We start from the raw sequence: 21,567 nt of genomic DNA on the forward strand, positions 1-21,567 counted from the left end.
AGCCCATCCACAAGGCCTCCTTGCAACATCTCTCTTTGAAGGCGGCCTTTTTGGTGGCAATTACCTCAGCGCGCAGAGTGAGCGAGATACAAGCGCTCTGTGCGAAGGAACCATGTACTGTTTTCCACCACAATAGAGTAGTCCTGAGGGCTCATCCATCTTTCTTGCCTAAAGTGGTTTCTGATTTTCATATAAATCAGTCCATTTCCCTCCCTTCGTTTTTTCCAAATCCTACGACCCCAGCCGAGCGGTCACTGCACTCCTTGGATCTTAAAAGAGTGCTCAAGTTCTATTTGGAAAAGACTAAAGGGATCAGGAAAACGGATCAACTGTTTGTGAACTATGGTTCAATGAGAACGGGCTTTCCAGCGGCCAAGAGGTCCATCTCCAGATGGATTGTCTCTTCCATTAAATTGGCCTATCAGCTTGCAGGCAAGCCTTTATTGGTGTCACCCAAAGCGCATTCCACTAGAGGGAAAGCCGCTACAGTTGCTTTCTTACATGACATTCCAATGTCAGAAATATGCAAGGTTGCAACCTGGAAATCGGTTCATACCTTTACGAGGCATTACTGTCTCGAATCTGATTCCAGGGCCGATACTCAAGTAGGGCAAGCCTCCTTGAGAAATCTGTTTGGGTAGCCTATAGCCTGCTCAGGCTTGTTGATAAGATTACTGTCTTGTCATTCCTTTGCCCGCAAGGATGAGGAGAGGCTCGCTATTCTATTCTAATGCTTATGACTATTGATGAGGATCCCCTGGAAGAGAAGGATTAGTTACTTACCTGTAATCCTAGTTCTCTTCCAGGGGTATCCTCATCAAAGTCATAAACAACCCTCCCGCCTCCCCGGGCAAAGGATATTCTTTAATAAGGAGATATTGTTAACCTATTTTTGTTACTGGGTTTGTTTCAGTCTCCGAAAGGAACAACTGACCTAACTGTCACCCCTGAGGCATGATGGGATGCCGGGGGTCATGGGTGCCTTAAAGGCACGGTGTCAGTTTTTTGTATACAGCTACAGGTTAGCTTTTCAGTCTTTTTAGACTGTGTGTTTGCAATGCAGCCTGGGAGCTTTCTATGCTTTCAGTGAGTTATAAGAATTTCTACTGCTGCCTAAGCATTAAAACAGTTTCTAAACAATCTTTGGTGTTGTTTCTCATGTTTCTAATGCATATTATTTATGTATGGTGGAAATTCTTCACAGCATATTTCAGCTCTGATGTGATTTGGCTGCTATTGCATGTTTTATATATATATGTATATATATATATACTAGCAGCCCGTCCCGACTTTGTCCGGGAGCAATCAGGCTTCCCCGACCCCCGCCCGCCCCGACATTGTGCAGCAGCCCGGCCCCCCGCCCGCCCCGACATTGTCAAGCAGCCCGGGCCCCCGCCCAACCCGTCCCCCGCCTGCCCCGACCCCGGCCTGCCCGAAGCCTTACCTCAGCCGCCGCTCCTCCTCCGCGCTCCTCATTTCACCGCACATTGTTCAGCAGCCCGGCCCCCCGCCCGCCCCGACATTGTCAAGCAGCCCGGGCCCCCGCCCGCCCCGTCCCCCGCCTGCCCCGACCCCCGCCTGCCCCGACCCCCGCCTGCCCGGAGCCTTACCTCAGCCGCCGCTCCTCCCCCGCGCTCCTCATTTCACCGCTCCTCGCCGCTTACCGCTCCTCCCGCCTGTCCGCCGGTCCTCACCGCCATTCCGCCGTTCGTCACCGCTCCTCCCCCGCGCCATGTCCACCGCTCCTCCTCGCGTTCCTGGACGCCGCTCCTCCCCGCACTCCTGACGTCAGCACGCAGGTCGCAGCCGGCGCTACTTCGAAGGGACTATTTTTTTTTTTTAATGTTCATTTTTAAATAACGTATATTTTTATACTTTATATAGCCTATGTCCATCTGCACACCCTGACGATTACAATGATGTATCGGGTGTGTGGATTGGCGCTGTGGTTCCCGAGTTTACCCGCCTCAAAGGTGCAAAGTTCTTCCTTTATAATAGTATAGTATAGATAGATTTTGACATTTTTAAACTTGATAGCACTGTCTGTGCATTAGTTGTACCTCATTACTACCTGTTTAACACCCAAATATAGCAATAAGTTATAGAAAGGTGACCAGTCAATGTTTGCGAAGGTCTTTCCACCGCGCGGCAACATGTCGCTGTGTTTTTCTAACTTTTCAACTGAGCTAGAAACTTTTTTTGTTAAACTCTGCAGATTATGAGGCAGATGATGGATGGATTATGTGGCAAATGCGGCAAATATACAATTATGCGAAAACCCTGAAGCCCCACAGTCACATACCTCCAGTGGGCCTTCCTATAATTCATGAAAGGCAAAGGGGTGTAAGAAGGGGACTGCTCAGTGACCAAGATTCCCAGAGAGCGAGGCCACCTTGAATCTCCACACTGCTTTGCAGATTGCAACTACCTGCACTGTGGCATGCTTCTGATAAATGTGCGCACACTACTGTGGGTGCCTGGAGATGAATGTTGTCTGTTTGTGTGAGAGAAAACAATTGCATGCTTCCAGTGACGCATCCCTTTTACGGGTAAAAAGCAATCCACAGCGGTATCCAGCTGGCATGTCCTTGACCCTGCCTGTACATCCCAGCAGTGCCACAGAGGGATTATCTTTCTGCCACCTTTGGAGGGGGCGGGAAACGTGCACCTTATAAGGTGGATGTGGGCAGAGAGCGAGGCACGGGAGACCTTTTTTTTAGCTTTTACTTTATGCAACTTCTAAATTTAGACCCGGGCTCCGGACCGTGTGTCATCAAATTCGCGCACAAATTCTCCTTTAATAATGCTAATGCAGAGATTTCTCCAATCAAAGCTCGGCAGCTCTGATACCTGACGCCAGCTTGCCTGCTAATGTAGCAAATCCAGAGAGATTGAGTTGGATGCTGAGAGTAGCCCTGCCGATCTTGCTCGTCTCCCCTCCCTCCATCCCTCCCTCTTTCTCTCTTTTTGTTTCACTGTTGTTTATACTAAGAGGGAAGTCATATCAGGGATCATTAGCTGCCAGCATCGCAGGTGGGATCAGGGCTGAGAGCAATGGGTGGGGAAGGGGAGGCGGCACTCGGGGATGGAGCGCACCGGGTAATGAAAGCATGAGGTGGCTTTTAGGCAGCAGCTGGCGGAAATTTGGACATGCTGGCAGGGGCATGTACCTGCCGCTTCTGGAAACCCAACTGCAGGTCACTCACCTTCCTGGACGCCGCTCCTCCCCACGCTCCTGACGTCAACACGCAGGTCACGGCCGGCTCTACTTCCAAGGAACTACTTTTTTTTTAAATGTTAATTTTTTAAATAACGCATATTTTTATACTTTATATAGCCTATGTCCAGCTGCACACCCTGACGATTACAATGATGTATCGGGTGTGTGGATTGGCGCTGTGGTTCCCGAGTTTACCCGCCTCAAAGGTGCAAAGTTCTTCCTTTATAATAGTAGTATAGATATATGAGTATATATATGTGGGGCACATATAATATAGTGTTTTCGGGGTCCCGCGCATGGGCGGGAATATTCTAATGCTTATGACTTTGATGAGGATACCCCTGGAAGAGAACTAGGATTACAGGTAAGTAACTAATCCTTCTTAGCACTAAGAGGTATTTGTACAAGCAAATCTGCAAGCTATCCTTTCGCTCACCTTCATTTTTTGCTGATGCTATGTAGTTGCACAGGTATTCCACCACAGGATCCAATGTCAGCTGGATCTATCGTAGGGAGGTTCCTTTCTCGTGAGCACACTCTTGTTCTCTTTACATGGTGCTCAACCCTGTGCATTACCACACTTGCTTTCAGTTCTTAACAGAGTCACACCGTTGTTGGCTCGAGTGCATACTTAGAACCGAATACAGCAAACTTAATTCAAAGTTCATATTGAAGGCACTGTGGAGATTTGACCTCAAAATTAATTACTTTACCATTCCACACCCGTCTCGTTTGCCCACGCCGTGGCGAGGGAGCGCATGCCCAGTGGATAAGATGGAACTTCTGGGATTCTTAAAGGAACCGAACTCTTTTCACTCAGTTTTAGCTTAGAAGTCTATCAAGTCACATTTTTTCCTCATTATTTCCGATCGAAGATGTTGAAATGTAGTATTAAAATGTTATCTGGATATACTTGCTGGTTTTTCAAGAAACAAATCCCATTCTTGGTAAACTGCTATAGGGTACTGTCATTCATTCTATGGACAATGGATTCCTTACACCCTGTGTTATTTTGGATGAACAATATATCTGCGTACCAGTGCTCTGAGTCCCGCACAGACATTTGGACATCATTCAAATGTTTGACTTCAATGAAGAGTCCTACAACGCAAAACTAGGACTAAAAGTAAGTAACCTTTACTACTCCCTAATCCTTAGTAAACAGGGTAAGAAATGGTAACCCCACCCTCCTTCATAACTATTCACAATGAAATGTAACCATGGTTTGGTACTTCAGTTACAAATCATTGACTTGATAAGCACCCCTAAAGGGAGTGGTATCAATTTCAAGGTGAAAAGTATCGGTGAGGAACAACTTTTGTTTTGTGAAGGTGAGATGTGAGCATTGCAGGAGCACACAGAGGTCTAGAGACCACTGTCTGCCCCATCCAACTGTTATTTATACATGCCCATATTTCTATGATTTAAGTTCCAGTCTGTCAGATGCAGCTTTAAACATTTTTATATTGATGCAGAGAGCAGGTCTGCTGTCCCTTGCAAGCCTTTGCTGTTCCTCTCATTCCCAGCCCTTGTGGTTGGAGTTCCAAACAGAATCCTTCTTCAATAATATTCATGGAGCATGATTCTGCAGGTCCTACTAAAAGTTCAGTTTTCTCTGCAAGAAATCAGTAAATCAGTTTTAATACAAGAACCCTTGGTTGCAAACCTGTCAGCATACTGAAACAGGGACTGCTTTACAACTCCGGAATTTGTATAACAGTCCCTATGTTCTCAGACCCCTTTATCCATGGGTGTAATATGTAGTCTACAACTCTGTTCTTCTTATTATGGTTATCACAACAGATTATATGATGTAGAAGTGAAGTTTACTTATCTGCAAACCTTATTACATATCATAGGTATTCTCTTTGAATTTACAAATTCCTAAAGACCCATCCAAACTCCTGTAGCTAAAGCCATAAAAAGGTGTTTATTATTTCATATTATGTTTCTGGTTCTTCCCCTAAAAGAACTACATGATTAATGGAACAGTGCAGCTTCAGTTATTCTTAAAGGAGCAATGCCAGCTGTTGAGCTATTTATAGCCTGTACAAGAGACTATGGGGCCGATTACGATGGCGGACCGCCCGCCATCACCCTGAATATTCCCACTGCCAAATTAGGATGGCGGTGGGAATGGGAAAGGTACCACGGCGTAAGGAAAGACCTTCCGCCGTGGTCCCGCAAGGCGGTCTTTTTCCGCCCGTCTTGCGGGACATGGTACAATGGGGCTATGGCGGCGGTGCCGTGCAGACACCGCTGTGGGCATTAGGATGCCTGTCTGCCGCAAAAAGACAGGCGGTGAATGCCTTTGGATGCCCGTTGCAGGCCCCCGGGGTGGGTGGGGGTGTGGGGTGCTGCACATGGGGGGTACCTATGGTACTCCCCTGCATTTGCATGTGCAAGGTGGCTGGCACCGCACTGTGCCTGTCACGTTGTACATACATATGCAAATCATGTATTTTTACATTGTGGCGGGTGCTGCCGTCCGCCGCAATGTAAAAATACGAAATGCGCCCGCCAGTGTGGCGGGCGCATCGTTATTTGTATTTCGGGACCGCCCCACCTATGGCGGGCGGTCCCTTTTGCCTATCCGCTGGCCATCGTAATCGGCCCCTATATTTCTATTTTGTATTTCAGTTTTTAAATTAAATCCTCAATTGTAGTGTTCTCAATTAAATATAATTCATGGTTATTGTTGCTTTGCTTTCATTATTTACAATTAATTTTAACAATTAAAAAGCATATTGTAAAATGTGTTTTGAGGAACCCTCACAAGAGCAGAAATATTCTCCTATTTATGGATCCAGAGAGAATGCCCATGATGAAGTGAAGTACATTTTCCAACTGTACTATTAACACATACGACAAAGGCTAATGTTGCCATATTATCCTCTACTTGTAGTGTCAATTACAAGTAGACTAGCTCCCTAATTTGACAACACATTTGTCTTTTGTTTAATGCACATGTCACAACCTAATCCTTTAACAGAAGGTGTTTTGGACTTTAATGAGGAGAGAAAAAAAAACAGATAGTGAAAGAATTGCAATATGTCTAATAAGCAAACAACTCGTAATGATTAATCAGTCAGCAGTATCACTGCTTTTTTTCTTGCTCATGTGCTTGACATTTTACAACAGAGTGATCCCAGCGTTTTTCTCAGATATCAATCCAAGCCATATCTGTTTTGTGGAGATGGGAAAGATAAGGGCCCACTACATTTTGGTGCTACAAAATCCAAAGGGATCTTGGATCAGTTTGAAGAGGATAGAAAAAAAGCAAAAGACAAGCATGACAGGTAAGGTTAGTTCGCAAAACAGTTGGTTATTATGTAAGATAAACAAAATATTTAGAGTAGTCCATGATGTATAAATTTATGAGAAATGTTTATTTAGCAAAATATTGTTAACTTGAAACAAAGCAAAGCACTAATTAGTATAACATTTGGTACCTTAAGTACAAAATTGTTGGACTACTCTAGAGTAGAAGGCAGGCATTCATTATCAAAATATATTACATCAAACAATAGCATTGTAAATTTGAAATCATCTTCATAGATAACCGTATCCAATTATCAACCTGTGGCTCTTACATTAAAATAAATGGAAAACCAGGGGGTCTATTAGTATGTCGGGCGGATTGCCACGCACCAGCTCTCACCCAGCTTCCACCAAGAAATGTATCGACTATGGAGAATTGCTTCGCATCCGTAGGAACTGTAGTGAGGATAAAAACTTTGAAGTACAGGCCAGGCTGGCCGACTAATTAGAAGGGGATATGAACACAGCGTGTGAGACATGGCTAAAAACAGGGCTGGGAAACTCAAGAGAAGGGACACAGAAGGCCAAAGACATCAGAAAGGAAAAGGACAGACTCTCTTTCGTCACAACACACACCGTACTCAACCATGAGGTGTTCAAGATATTATTCAAAAACTGGGCACTGTTGAAGGGGGGCCCAGGAGTGATTAACATCATCACAGAAAGACCATCCATGACTTTCAGGAAAAGTAGAACCATCAGGGACTCTTTATGCCCCAGCTACACAATATGTAAAACACCACAACAACAATGCTGGCTGCACAAACCAGTAGGATTCTACACTTGCAGCACGTGCAATATTTGCAACCTAGGAAGCAACAAGACCACCACCTTCAAATACAACACAGGAACTCAACACAGGATACACCAGTTCATTAATTGCCTCACAAGTTTTGTAATTTACGTACTAATTTGCAGTTGCAGTAAAATTTATGTGGGAAGCACAGTGAGACAGCTCAAAACCCGCATCGAAGAACACCGAAGAGCGGTCTTGAATGGGGACACATCTTATGCTCTAGTCTCACACAATTGCGAGAGTGGTGTTGACAGAACTAAATTTCGCTTCCACTGCATTGATGTGATGCCTAACAAGTGAGGAGGTGACAAGGAGCTGACCCTGAGGCAACTGGAAGCACGTTGCACACGTTGGATTTGCACCTTACGCTCTTCCACACTGGGTCTTAACAGTGACAATGAAATGCATTAGTTCCTATAACTAACCCTGGGCGTAGTACTACTCTTCACTCACGGAGCATGCGTAGTTTGCACTACTATGCACTACACAAAATGCACGTTGACAGTGCAAAAACTGTGCTATAACATGTAGCATAGCAGCAATATCAACAATACCCACAAAGGCAATTTTACATGCTAAAAAGCATATAACCAGTTCACAAAAATAAACTGTGAATGAAATTATCAGGCAATGAGGGAGGTGATGATTTTGGAGTCTCCCCTAACCTAGGGGGAGGACCAAGCAGATGCCTTTAACACAAAGAGCATATCATACTGGTGAACGATTCAGTGGTGGTTCCTTCCTCCTACGACCACCCCAAGCACAGTTATGGGCAAAAATACAATCCCAACCAAAGGATGGGACCACCACCGAATTGTTCAAGAAAATGTGCTTTTTGTTTTCAAGGCATCTGCTTGGTTCTCTGCCTAGGTTAGGGAGGATCCCAAAATTATCACCTCTCTCACTGCTTGCTAATCTATCGTTTTCACTTGTGTGAAATGACTATATGCATTTTAGCATATAAAGACAGAGATATTTATTTTATCATAACTTGCCCTGTGCAAGATGCTGTTTGTAATTATTGCTCAGAGCAGACAAGCACACAGTGGTAACAGTTACGCACTACGTACGTGTACGCAAACTACGCCCAGGGTTACCTATAACCTTACCATGACTGCACATCACTGGAAATCATGTATGAGTGATCCACACATATTGAGAATCAACATTGGCGAAGTCAGATCTCTCTGCTTGGGAACTTGCTCACCGTGATCGATCCCCAGTGCCTATGTATATAGCTCACATGTTAGTACCAGCATGACATGTTACTGTACACTTATAGTACATACCATCATTTGTTCCTGTGATTTGTCCTTACATTACATCTGTTTGTAATACCTTTAATTGTATTACAATCTGGCTCCTCACTACAGTTTATCCGAACTACCATGCAATTTACAGATTGATTAAATGTTTTCTGATGTACATTCTATCAGGAACGTCTACATGCTCTGCCCAAATTCCCTTGTCTCGTATAACATAAACAGACACTGTTTCTTCGAACCTCGCTACTCCTGCTTTTGTTTTTGTTTTTTCTTTGTTTACCGTATGACATTGCATATTAGGGACCACTGAATAGTCAGCCAGTGTCTTCTAATCTTGCAAACCTGTGACGTATTTAATGTAATATCTTGACACTACCCACTGTATCATTATCTGTTTGCAACAGCTAAATATTATTGTTTTTTGTTTCTTGTACATTTCTCTATGCCTTTTGACCACTTTCCTGTCAACCTTACAGTAGGCGAGATTCACAACAGACCTCTACAACCTCTTAACTTGTGTGCATGCAGATCTCAGCTACATCATTATTGCATTCCTACTCTTTGTAACTATCTTTACCAGTCACCATTGAAATTTCTCGGCAGATAGTAAGTATTTCAATTGCTTTTTCTGCCATGTTCAAACTTTAAGTTTTCACCCACTGATCGCCCGCTTTTCTAAGGTTTACTCTGTTGGTCTCCTGACTTGGAGACTACCAATATGACTTCTGTGTATTTACAACTCTCACTTAATTCAGCCCCCCCCTCTTCTCCACAGACACCCCTTGCCTCTGACATGGACCATCACAGCAGAGACAGAGAATTATGGTCGCTGAATTTATGGATCATTAGTTACCTTTTCAATATTAGGTTGGTTGGAATGATTGCTCTCACTAATCGCACCCCATGTATTAAAAGGAAACTTCTCCTTTTCTATGTCCCGACACGGACCAGAACTTTTGCGGATGTCATGTTATTCCCCTGGCGAGAGTACAGCACCCTTATATCGGTAAGCGTACTCCAACGTACTATAGGGACATTACTCCTTTTCTTTGCAGTGTCTATTCACTCAACTACGGGATCCAGTGGTGTATTTCCATGCACCATGACAGTTTCTGTCAGACTTCTCTAACCCAACTTACCTCTCACTAACTTAGTCCAGCCGACCGGTGTGGTTTGTTTTTTACTTTTTGGGTATGATTAATGGCTCTGAACTATACTGACACTACCAATCCACATGGTTTCATTTCCCTTTCCAGACAGTGTGAATTCAAACACCGGCTGTCATACAGCTTTGGCTTCACTACCCACTATCGCTAAGATTCTCTTCCCTCGTTGACACCCTTCCCCTTTTTTCTTCGTTCCCTATGCCTTTCTACCACGAACATTTGGGATAAATTGTCACTTTTATATGCGCACAACAGTTTGTTAACGTTTGGATTGTAAATATGTATATATTGTATGATATTACAACCCTGAAGAAGCCCATGTCTGGGCGAAACCCGTTGGCTGTGCATCTATGAAAACCAAGGATATCTGTAATAAAGACACACCAAGGCTACAAACAGCAACGTGGACTCATTTCTTTTAAACATAGACCTTGTAATTTACTGTGTATACATGTTGCCTCTCATACCCCTTTCACTCACAGAAGACTCTGCACAACCAAGGTCCCGCCTACATTAGCCACCGGCTGAACTTCCTTCAGTCATCAAGAACACTACGGTCCGTCCCTCTCACTTACCCACACTCCCTGCATCCACCAATGCAGAAGTGGAGGAGGCTCCTTCTCCTTTGTTGCGGTAAAGACCTGAAACAACCTCCTCATGCAGCACAGGACCATCACCTCACTTGCCGATTTCCGAAGGGCCCTTGGGACCTGGCTGTTTGAATAAGCCTTCCAGGACCTGCAGGCGCCTGGATATCCTATTGGGGGATTAATGAGTGAGTCAGTGAATTAAATGAATGGGAAAGAACACTACTAATTCACCACCCTTGCATTTGGGTTTTGCTTCATTGGTTCTTTCATGGATTCACATGCTTGAATCATTCCCTGTCATCGAAGTGGGAGTCCCACTGTAACTTAAACATACCCGGACAACGCACTTATGGCTTTAAAAGGCCTTACATAATTCCCACTTTGTTAGCACATCTACTTCATTCTAAAGGAACCATACTTCAGCCAATGGGATAAAAGTGTTTTCTGCCTCACCCCTATCAGAGGCATTCACACCTTCAATGTCTACTTCACCTTGTGTAGAAGGGAGTCCCAGATCTTTGCTTTTGATTCATGTCAGATAAGTGAACTTTGAAATCTTTTTCTTGAGCTTTATGTTTACATTTGAACCCTACTGCCTCTGAAAATAGCAACAAATGGAAAATCCAAGGGAATCCTTTTTAAAGATTGTGATTCTTATAGGGAAAGTTTTCTCAGATGACCCTCACATGGGATGCATTTACTTCTCTACCTATATCACAAAGCTGAGGACAGTAAGATCTGCAGGACATTCTCTGGGAAGACCCTCAATGATAGTGAGTGGGCTCTTCTACGATGGAGTCAAAAAGGAAGGCAACTGAACACGCCTGTTCAGGGGATAAATTGGAGACCAGCTCTTATAAATCTGGTGGACAAAGAGCGAAAAAAAAGAAGGCCTGGTACAGCTGAATCTGCGAAAGGAAAAACTAGGCCTAAGTAATCTTCAGGTGAACCTGAGGAACTAGCCACAAAAAGGCTCTAAAGAAGTCAACACGCACACATTATCTAGGCAAGGAGCAGAAAGAGAGGCATGCTCGGCTGTCCATGTCTCCATCGTCATCTCCGCTGAATAATAAATTGAATATAAAGCCATCATGGGTGGTAAGCGTAGAGTTGGTAGAACTTTGCATATAAAACATAGAATTTAGAATATTGGCGAAATGGATTCTCTGGTGGATTGAAGCAGGAGTGGATTGGAAAGCTGTACTCTGGGTAACTCAATGGACAGAATAAACTTGGATATTTATCTACTATATCTGGTGTATCTTAACAGTACTGGTGACGAGTTGAAGTCTGTGTAGGGGACAGACATTGAGGTACCTGTAGTGTCCTACGGGACACGGTCTAGTTGTTTACAGGATGTAACCCACACTTTACATCCACCCACCACTGGCGTCACGAGTCACGTGACCCAGTTAATAAAAGGGGCCGAGCGCTCGTGCTCGAGGCCAGTTTACCAACCCACTACCCTGTGTCTGCGTCCCTCATTACAGCGTCATGTGGGCCTAAGGCCCAACACCACATTGGCGACGAGGACGGAGCCGTGCCCAGCGTGCCTCAGCTGAAATATCGTGGGGAAAGGGGAGAGAACTGCAAGGCGACATCGCGCCCCCCCTCCCCTGCATGATCGGCGCCGGCCGCCGAGAAGCCCATGTGGCGAGCCCCGGGCCTGGACGCTACGAGAGGGTGACCGAGAGCCACCCTACCCCGCACCTCTCATGCCTGAGTGAAAGAGGCCCAGCGGCCCGCGGGGCATGCCAAGAGCCCTATCGGGTGAAGGTACGGCGACCGGGTGCTCACCCCGTTAATGCCGGCCGCCCTGCCTGCCAGGCGAAGCCCGGGAAAAGGAGGAACCTGCATGCGGGGCCGGACTGCTAATTCGCCGACCACCGCCACCAGAGAAGCTGCCTAACGTCGCGGCCAAGCGGAGCCCACCCGCGTTGGCCGCAACCAAGTGACCTCCACTGTTGCAGCTGGCCGACCGGAGCCCACCCGAGTCAGCCGCAACGGAGCCCTGCGGCCCGGAATGCTAAGGACCACGCGGAGCCCACCCGCGTGGTCGAACAGACCCGCCAGCCAGAGGTGAGCCCATGAATTGTGGGAGAGCGAGCTGCCGCACGAGATTGCCCCGCTGTCAGGCAGGTGCTGCAGGAAGACCCCGGAGAGAAGCGGCCCGACCCAATGAGCGCCAGCGGGAGTCCACCCCTCCAGCCTGCGGCGAAGCGCCAAATGCCCCGACACGCAAGGGGCGTGTGAAAAGCTGCCGGGCCCTGTATAAAGAAAGCGGAGCCCACCCGCAGTGAAGTGCCAGCGTGCGGCCCCAGCCGAACTGAGCGTTTCTTCCCCCCCCCCATGCCCAGCCTGCGCACTGTAAGAGCCTGCTTGGGAGAGGCGGGGAGGAGCAGAAGTGACTGCAAGCGGCCAGCGCCGCCGCTGAATAGTGAGGAGGGATAGCGTCTGCACCGACCCCCCTTCACGGCCTACTATGCCCCCACACAGGCGCGCAGCCTGCTAAAAGAAAACAATGCCACTCACCGGAGTGAAGCTGGAGCCCGAGCGGAGCCCTCCTGGAGCGTCTGGCCTCCCTGGTGTGTGCGACGAGGGCAGCGGTGGGCATTTGGTGTGGCCAAGCAGCCGTTTTAGAGAGGCCCACTAGTGCCCGCAACTCTGCCCCAGCGAAGTCTGCGACATTGAGCCGATCGGCAGCACAACGGAACAGGACGGAAATCGAAAGCCCGCGGTGCCACCTAGTGGCAGTTTCAGAGTGCTGCACCCGCCAAATGAGGAAAGTACAACCTGAAGGACAGGTGGCAGACACAATACACGAGAAGGAGCATACTAGATGCCAAGGGCCACGAAGCACAAGGACAGCTGCCACACAGTGAATGACTGGCTAGAGGGCGGGGACACCCCAATGCTACAAGGATCCCAGCCAAAAGACAAGGCTAAGAAGCTCACAGCAGCAATGAGCACATAAAGCCACCACACTGAGGTGAAGTGCTGAAGAAAAACACAGCTGTCCCTGCCCCGAGAAGGAAAAGCGCAGACACACGACATACCCAGCTGCGCATGGCTGGCACACAGACACCACACAGTCACAGTAATGCCAAACTGGCGCACGAAAGGCCAGCAACAGCACAAGACTAGCAGCAAAGAGGGCGAAGGAAGCTAGTGTGCAGCAGCACAGGACAGTCGACAACTACCACAGCAAGGAGTCTGAGACTGCCGCCCTCAGCGCGACGACGCCATGGAAGATAAAGAAGCGCAAGGAACAACGCTACACTGAAGATGTAGCACGGACGGTACGAAGTGAAGCACGAACAACCGCCACGCACAAGGACAAGCAAGGAAAGCGTGACACAAGGTCACTACGCAACCAGAAGAGGCGAAGAAACCACACACGGTCAACGCCCCAGGAAACACAAAAGTCTCACCGTGTGAGAAAGCGTGCCCAGCGAAGAGAAGGTCCAAGCAGCGGTGACGTAACTCTCCGAAGACAGCGAAGCACATGAAGAGCGCTGACAAAAGCGCGCCAACGCTAAAGCATTTGCAACGGAAAAAGAGCAGTGATCACACATATCATCGGAAGCATCCAAGAAGAAAACAGAGTACGCAAAGGACACGCCAAGCCAGAAGTGTGCAGGAGGTCGCGCCTGTGAACCTGACTACACAGTCAGCACCCAGAAAACCTCTCCACACAGAAACACTGCTGAACGCAGGTTGGAGAGCACACACATCTCCACCGCCACAGCAAAGCCCTACAGTAGGCCGAAGACCACCAACAGTGTCCTCCCTCGCACTGCCTCCAGATGGAGTCGGCAGTGACCCACGACAGGCAAGAGAGGAGTCGCACACCCCACGTGTCAGGCCGCCACAGCACCATGTACTCCAACAACCAGCGACACAAGACGAACGTCACGTCGCCCAGCAAGCGAGGAACACGTCACCAAGTGACCAGCCCAGCCAAACATACCAGCACAAAGGCAGAAGCCGGCGCCACAATAGCGCCGCCTCGAGGTCCAAACGCAACACCCTCGAAGAAATGAAGAAGAGTGACAGCCCTGTCACCCCGAAGACCGGATGAGCACAGGTAGGCTGAACAAGCCAACAAACGGAGAAGACCGAGGACTCACAGCCAGCCAAGAAGCACACCCTGACACACCAGACAGCCACCCAGGCGGACCGACGTCCCAGGAAACAGCCCCACGGATGAACCAAACATAAGCCGCAGCAAGCGCAGTCCACGTCTCATCCCAACGCTTCCCCAGGTGACCGTCCATCCCCGAGCGTCGGCAGTCTGAGTCAATCGGCATCTCTACTCCTGTCCGCAGATGCCACGGGCGAAGACCAGCACTGAGTGCCCGCCCTCTCACCGCCTCAAGATGGAGTCGGCAGTGGCCCCACAACAGGCAAGAGAGGAACCGTACACGCTACATGTCAAGCCGCCACCTAACGTCAACATCAGCAAAGCGGAGGCACATGGCTGCCAAGTCCCTCCGGACATCCAACGCTCCCAGCAAGTTACTAACGCCTGTCATCCAGAGTCACTACATGGCTGACAATCACCGTCACCTCAGCCATCAGCATCTGCGCCAAACAACACCATTGCCAGAGATCAGCAGAGCGGACTGACAAGAAGTCCGAGAAGTTCAAGTAAGACGTGGTCCGCGAACAGGGGCCAACGAACTTCGACACCCTTAAGAACCAGAAGTATAACCATTAACAGGAGAAGGTCGCGGCGACTGGTCCAGTCACAGAGTAGAAAAGAAGACAGTGTCCTAGAGCCAGGACAAGACCAGAGGGAAACGGGAGGAGTGCACGCCGCTCGGAGAAGCCTGGTTAGGAGGACAAGAGCAGCGAGATGACCAGACCACGCCGCGAAAAGGAAAACAGAGGAGAAGGGCACGACGCCATGAAGGAAAGAGAAGAAGAAAGGAGTCAAGTGGCACGACGCCATCAAGAACAGCAACATCCAGAAAGGTGAGGAGAGGTGTGAAAAGTCTGCACACCCACCAGAAGAGAAGGTGACACGCACCACAACATCGAATACAAGGGCCTACAAGTCCAGGGGAACATCGGTAGCACTAGGTGAAGAACAGGCCTCTACCTACAAGTCCTCTGACAACCCGTCGACTGCAGGAATGAACAGATGGGCCATTGACAACACCCACCTTTGGGATTGAGCGGAAGTCTGGATGGGGAGAACGCTCAGACGCCCGGCAGAGGGAGAACTGACCACCCCACACCAGCCCGTGGATATCCAAGGGGCAAAGGCCTCAGGGACACCGGTGGCAGAGGGTCCCGACACGAGAGATGGATCCGTCGCCGTCTACCCTGCACGTCCCAGGAAAAAGGGGAACTTGTGCACAAAGGAAAGAGTCAACAACCACCCTCCAGGCGGAGCTACGGATGCATGGTAGTAATCTCATCGCCTCCTACATTCACACCGGCTTGTGGAGTTGGAGCAGCGCTGCAGAGAACACCCTGCCCAGCGGAAACCTGAAGAAGAGGGCCTCCGGGACATCTCGTGGCAGGAGAACACCCGCGAGAGGGGCGTCCCAGTGAGAAGGATGCCTTTCAACCACTCACTCCTTTGCAATGTGAAGCCAAGCTGCCTACAGTGAAGAAACCCGACGGACTAGTAAAAGACAACCTCCATCAAGTCTACCTTCTGGTCATCCTGTTCGGCGTCACCCCAAGATCAAGATCTCAATGGACTGAAGAACACACTGCCATGGCGCAAGTCCAGAAGAGCACGCCCACCGAGGACCAGGACGTCGAGCCCAAGAAAACAAACGTTTCAGCTGAAAGTTTCCACCGTCATCCTCTAGCAAGCAGCTGAAGAGACTCCTTCTAAAGTTATGAGACTGCATATTTTTGTATTTTTCCTCCCACAGGTTCGGACTTTGTTTTGCCTCACTTTTATTAAAGTTGGGGAGGAATGTAGTGTCCTACGGGACACGGTCTAGTTGTTTACAGGATGTAACCCACACTTTACATCCACCCACCACTGGCGTCACGAGTCACGTGACCCAGTTAATAAAAGGGGCCGAGCGCTCGTGCTCGAGGCCAGTTTACCAACCCACTACCCTGTGTCTGCGTCCCTCATTACAGCGTCATGTGGGCCTAAGGCCCAACACCACAGTACCTTCACCCCTGGATCATAAATAAGTGACTACTTCACATTCAAGTGAGTAACCAACGTTTTGTCTAAGCACTTAGGCTGGATGTAAATGTGAAAAAAGACCAGCCCTGCTAAAAGGAGACCGCTTTGCAAACAATCTTGTTATCAGCCGTGCTTCACTGAAATTAACTGAAAGTACTGTGGACAAGAACTCTCTACATGGATGACAGTCATCAAATCAAGTTGACAGTTATAGGAATTGTCTCTTGTAATGAATCCAGTTTTCCAATTTGCTAGTTTGCAAGTGGGTAGATTTATTGGAAAAACCCATTTTAAAATTTGCCAGCAGAGGGCAGTACGAGCTTAGTTATGGTGGTCAGTGCACGTGTGAATGAATATACTTTCAAATTGCCGATGTGCTTCTGAAATTTGGATTATTTATTCTGTAGATTTAACGTGCCTGCAAAGCACATTATTTGAATCGGACTGTGTGTATTGCTGCCAGCGCTTCAGTAATTTCAGGGTGCTTTCTTAGAGGAATTGGTGGCAGAAAATGATCTGATTTACCCAAAACAATCTGGGGGGAAGTCCCTACTTTTAGAGGTAAGGGCCCTTGATCAACCATTGATTACATCTTTGTTAGCTCTGTAGTGGCAAACAGGGTAATACGGTATAGTGTTTCCTGGTCCACTTATAGTGATCACAATCCCGTAATGATGATCTTGGTAGATGATATAAAGAAAAAAGAAAAATCTATCACAACAGTCGGTGTGCTAGACATACGGCCCACAGACCAAGCTCGACGACTGAAATGGTGCCGGGTGGTGCCTCAAGAGTTTTCTGATTATTTGGTAGCTAAAGTTGGTCAAGAAATGTCCATTTGTTTGACAGACGGTAAAGTGGATGAGGAGGTCCTTGTGGCCTATGCTAAAATGTGTACCCAAATTAATAGAGATCTTAAAAAGTCATGCAAGGGCCATGTAAGGCCCGTGGAGAAATGGTTTGACCATAATTGTTCATCATCTCATCCGAAGCTAGTGGTAGCATTGAAATCCACGCCCCCGGATAAAGCGGAAATAGCTACTTTAAGGAAATTATATAAAATGGCCCTATGGAAGCGGAAAAAAGAAATCAGGGAGGAGGCCTGGAATGAGCTTTCATCTACTGATGTAGTCAATAATAGCTCCAAATACTGGGCAGTGATCAATAGGCCTTTTTTTCAGGAAACTTGTAATAGCGAGCTTGATTGTGGTATACTGGAACAATGCTGGCATAGTCACTTTAAGCAGGTCAATGATGGGGAAGAAAAGCATGTTAACTTGGAGTTTAATATCGAAGAGTACACTTTATCTTTTACAGAGCTAGAGGTATCAGAAGCAATAACCCAAATGACGAGTAACAAGGCCCCGGGTCCGGACGGAGTGCCGGCGGACCTCTTTAAATCAGACATTAAGACATGGACGAAGATATTGTGTAATATCTTTGTCAATGCCTGTCAATTAGGCCTGCCAACCACGTGGGAAAAATCCGTTATAGTACCAATATTTAAAAAAGCTAATAGAGGGGACCCGAGCTGTTACCGTCCGATATCTCTTAATGATTCCTCGGTAAAGGTACTAGGAAGGGTGGTGTTAAGTCAACTAACGGGTTGGCTGGAGGAGACAGGTACACTCTCTGTTGCGCAGTATGGCTTCAGAAAAGGGATGGGCATGATAGATCAGTGCCTAAATGTGCAGCTATTTATAGGGAAATATACAGTTGCGAAAAAGGGAGCACTTTTTCTGGCCTTTATGGACCTGTCCTTGGCCTTTGACCGAGTGAACAGGTCAAAATTGTGGACCATGCTCCTGACCGTAGGAGTTGACAGAAACATTGTCCATTTCTTAGCGGACTTGCATAGGGATCTATCTGCCACTGTGAGGTATGATCAGCAGGGTAACTGCACTGAAGGAATACCAATTGCCAATGGCATCAGGCAGGGGTGCATTCTGACGCCCTTGCTTTTTACATTGTATATTAATAACTTAGAATCTACCTTACGTGCCTCTTGCAAAGATATTCCTTGCGCAGGGAAACGTATGATCCCCGCACTTCTCTATGCGGACGACGCCGCTCTTCTAGCCAGAACGGCGGTTGTTCTCCAGCTACTTTTAAACTCCTTTGCGGCCTTTATGAGATCATTGGATTTGAGCGTAAACTTCTCGAAATCTCATGTAATGGCCATTGGACAGACAACTCAAAAAGTTAAAACTCTTCATTGTGAGGGGAATATACTGACTAGGGTCTCGACGTTCCCATACCTAGGAGTCTTATTTGATGACCATGGATCCTGGGGAACTCAAATTTTAGCGAAAAAAAATGTCCTGACCAGAGCAACATCGGCTGTTTTAGGTTTTGCTAGAAAATTGGGAGCGAGACAAATGAAGGCCCTTTTCCAAATATATAGAGCTAAGTGCATATCCCTTACAATGTACGGGGCTGACCAATGGGGTATTAAAAATGTGAAGGCCGTCCAGTCGGTTGAAGATAGGTTTCTTAAGAACATCCTTTCCGTTCCGCAATCAACAGCCAAGTACATAGTCCACCAGGAATGTGGAATCGGTTTTGTTGAAGATCTGATTGCAGTGACACCTCTGTTGAAATGGATAGTGACCTGGCTTAATCCTGATTTAGTGCTAAATCATGAAATATTGAAAGATACATTAAAAGGCTGCATCTCGTGATGAGCAGCATTGTGTCACGAGTTACTCATGTTCTTTGCATGCCATCTCTTTGTGGAAACGCTCTGGAACCCAGGTCTCAGCAAGACAAATGCATTTTTGAGCATGGTGACAATCATTGGAGCCTGCCATTGTTCAAACAATCACATTCTGCTGATCGTAAATACCAAGTCTTGCTATTCCAATGTCAGAGGGCTTCTTCTGAGCTGCATGTCCTCCTGCTTCAACAACTTCTCTGTCTCCTCTGAGAAAAGCACCTTAACTATGGCACATCTCTATGATCAAATGTGGCCTTTAAAACTAGATATGCTTTAAAAAAAATCCGCGCACAGACTGCACATACGGAGGGTTGCATAGTTTGTACTCAGTAGCTGCATATAATAAATCTCTTAATTCAAACAATATATCTCTTAACACAGCAGTTTCCTGCCATTCATGAACCACAAACTGTCACCAGGTGAAGTGACATTCAGAACGTGCATGGCTAAAGGGAAACGATCGGACTTTAATGTACTAACGCTTCGAAATAGCATTTGCGCCCGACTAGATTTGTGTGTGTTATCTCCAAGCCACAAAACATGACCTCAAGCACTCATCCAAAATACATTCATATCCTTAGCAAGTCCTTGCTTTGGACAAAGGTTCTGTAAATATTGCCATTTGCCCTCAGGCCTTCCTTGTTGACACAGGCACTCTTGCAAATGAATTCCCAAATATACTAATATCCATAATGAACGACCTAAAATTTCATTTATTTGCTTTATTTATGCCCTGCTTTTGAGGAATATCTCCATTTCGTTTGTTTGCACGCATACAATATTATTGTAAGCAAGCACTTTTTCACATTGAGAATTAAACTGAATAGAGCATCATTGGGCAAATCAGTTTGAAGCAAAAAAAAAATTCTTCTGGGTAGATCTGGGTGAATTCAATGTGTAAAACATCCATTAAAGTGTCGGTGTCACTTTAACATATGGTTATTTTGGGCGCCAATTCAGTGTTTAGGGCCGATTTACAGTGGATACTGTATAGTGCATGATAAGATCTCTGCAGACTAAAGAGCGAGCCAGCCTGCTTTATTTCCACATTGTCACTTTAATATGCACAACATATGATTGAAGCTTTCAACCTATGTGTCAAGTCCTATTCTTGGTTTACTTGCTTTTACAACTAGGAGCACGTGAAAAGACGGTGTCGTTCCATTGTTATCTATATTTTCAATTTGCAAGCATTATATTCAATTTACGGGGCACAACCAGTGGTGGCTGCCACAAACAAAGGGTGGTTGAACTTGTCTGAAACCGCAGGCTGCCTCCCGCGTAGCGCCTCCTATCCTCTTCCTGGTCCCAGCGGCCCCTGGTACAGACTCCCATCCAAACCCTGTGCTGCAGAGCAGCGAGGGGATTAGCCTGAGTGAGTAGAAAAGTGCTCTACTCAGACCTGGAAGTCTTTCCTTGTGGTTCTCCAGCCTGGCTGGTCAGGGCAGCCAGGTTAGAGAAACCTAAGTGTGCATGTGTATTTAGCTACGGTGACCAGAATTTTAAAGCCAAAAACCGGGACATTTGACAAAAATAGAAGGACTACAATTTTACTTCAAGTGTTGAGAGCGCTCCTCAGCAGAGAATTACAGAACAGGCAGTAAGAACATACATAAAATGCAATTTTTAAGCCCAGAAGCTTGCCTGTTAATTAAATTGCTTTCTTGAAACAACTGCTAACTATCCCTGCTTGGTAAACCATAAAAAACATCTCCCACCGTTTTCAGTCGACCCGCTCTAAAAACGGGGACATGAGCTACATTTCTTGAAATTTGCTGGGAAAGCTGGTCAAAAACAGGGACCGTCCTGGCAAAACGGGGATGCCTGGTCACCCTAGTATTTAGCTGGCCTGAGACGGCCAGCACACTGAGGGAGTGCACATAGCCCTCCTCCTCCTCCTCTCTCCCATGCCTCGGCCCGCCCCTCTCCACAGCGATGGCTCAGAGACGGAAAATAACAAATGTTTTATTTTTCATTTGCTGGCTCTGAGCCAGGCAGTGGGGCGACGCTCCTCCGCCATTGCGTACAACTTAAAATAAAACAGGAAAGAAATTGACAATAACATTTTGAAACTAGCAGACATTCAAGTAATTCAGAATACAATTAACCTACAAATTCCATTTTAACAAAAAGAAATAGTAACCATACATATTTTAGGCGCACAAGTGCAACGAAAAACAATTATTTTAATATAGATCAGACATAAAAGTAATTCGTGAACAATGAACTAACACGCTCTTTTTTAAAATAAAGAAACATTTTCAAATCGCTGAACTCCACTTTTGTAGGCCAATAAATAATTGGCATGGAACTGTTGAATACTTTCACAA

General features: G+C 46.8%; 1 protein-coding gene across 1 annotated transcript in view; it reads left to right on the plus strand.

The window, feature by feature from the left end:
• Nucleotides 1-21,567, plus strand: part of IHO1 (interactor of HORMAD1 1) — a 375,692-nt gene that overhangs the window by 147,215 nt on the left and 206,910 nt on the right. Inside the window, exon 4 of the mRNA XM_078659321.1 lies at nt 6,362-6,519. Coding sequence (XP_078515447.1) covers nt 6,362-6,519 — 158 coding nt within the window. The remainder of the gene's footprint in view (nt 1-6,361; nt 6,520-21,567) is intronic.

Source organism: Lissotriton helveticus, chromosome 9 (genome assembly GCF_964261635.1).
Source record: "Lissotriton helveticus chromosome 9, aLisHel1.1, whole genome shotgun sequence".
Lineage (NCBI taxonomy): Eukaryota > Metazoa > Chordata > Amphibia > Caudata > Salamandridae > Lissotriton > Lissotriton helveticus.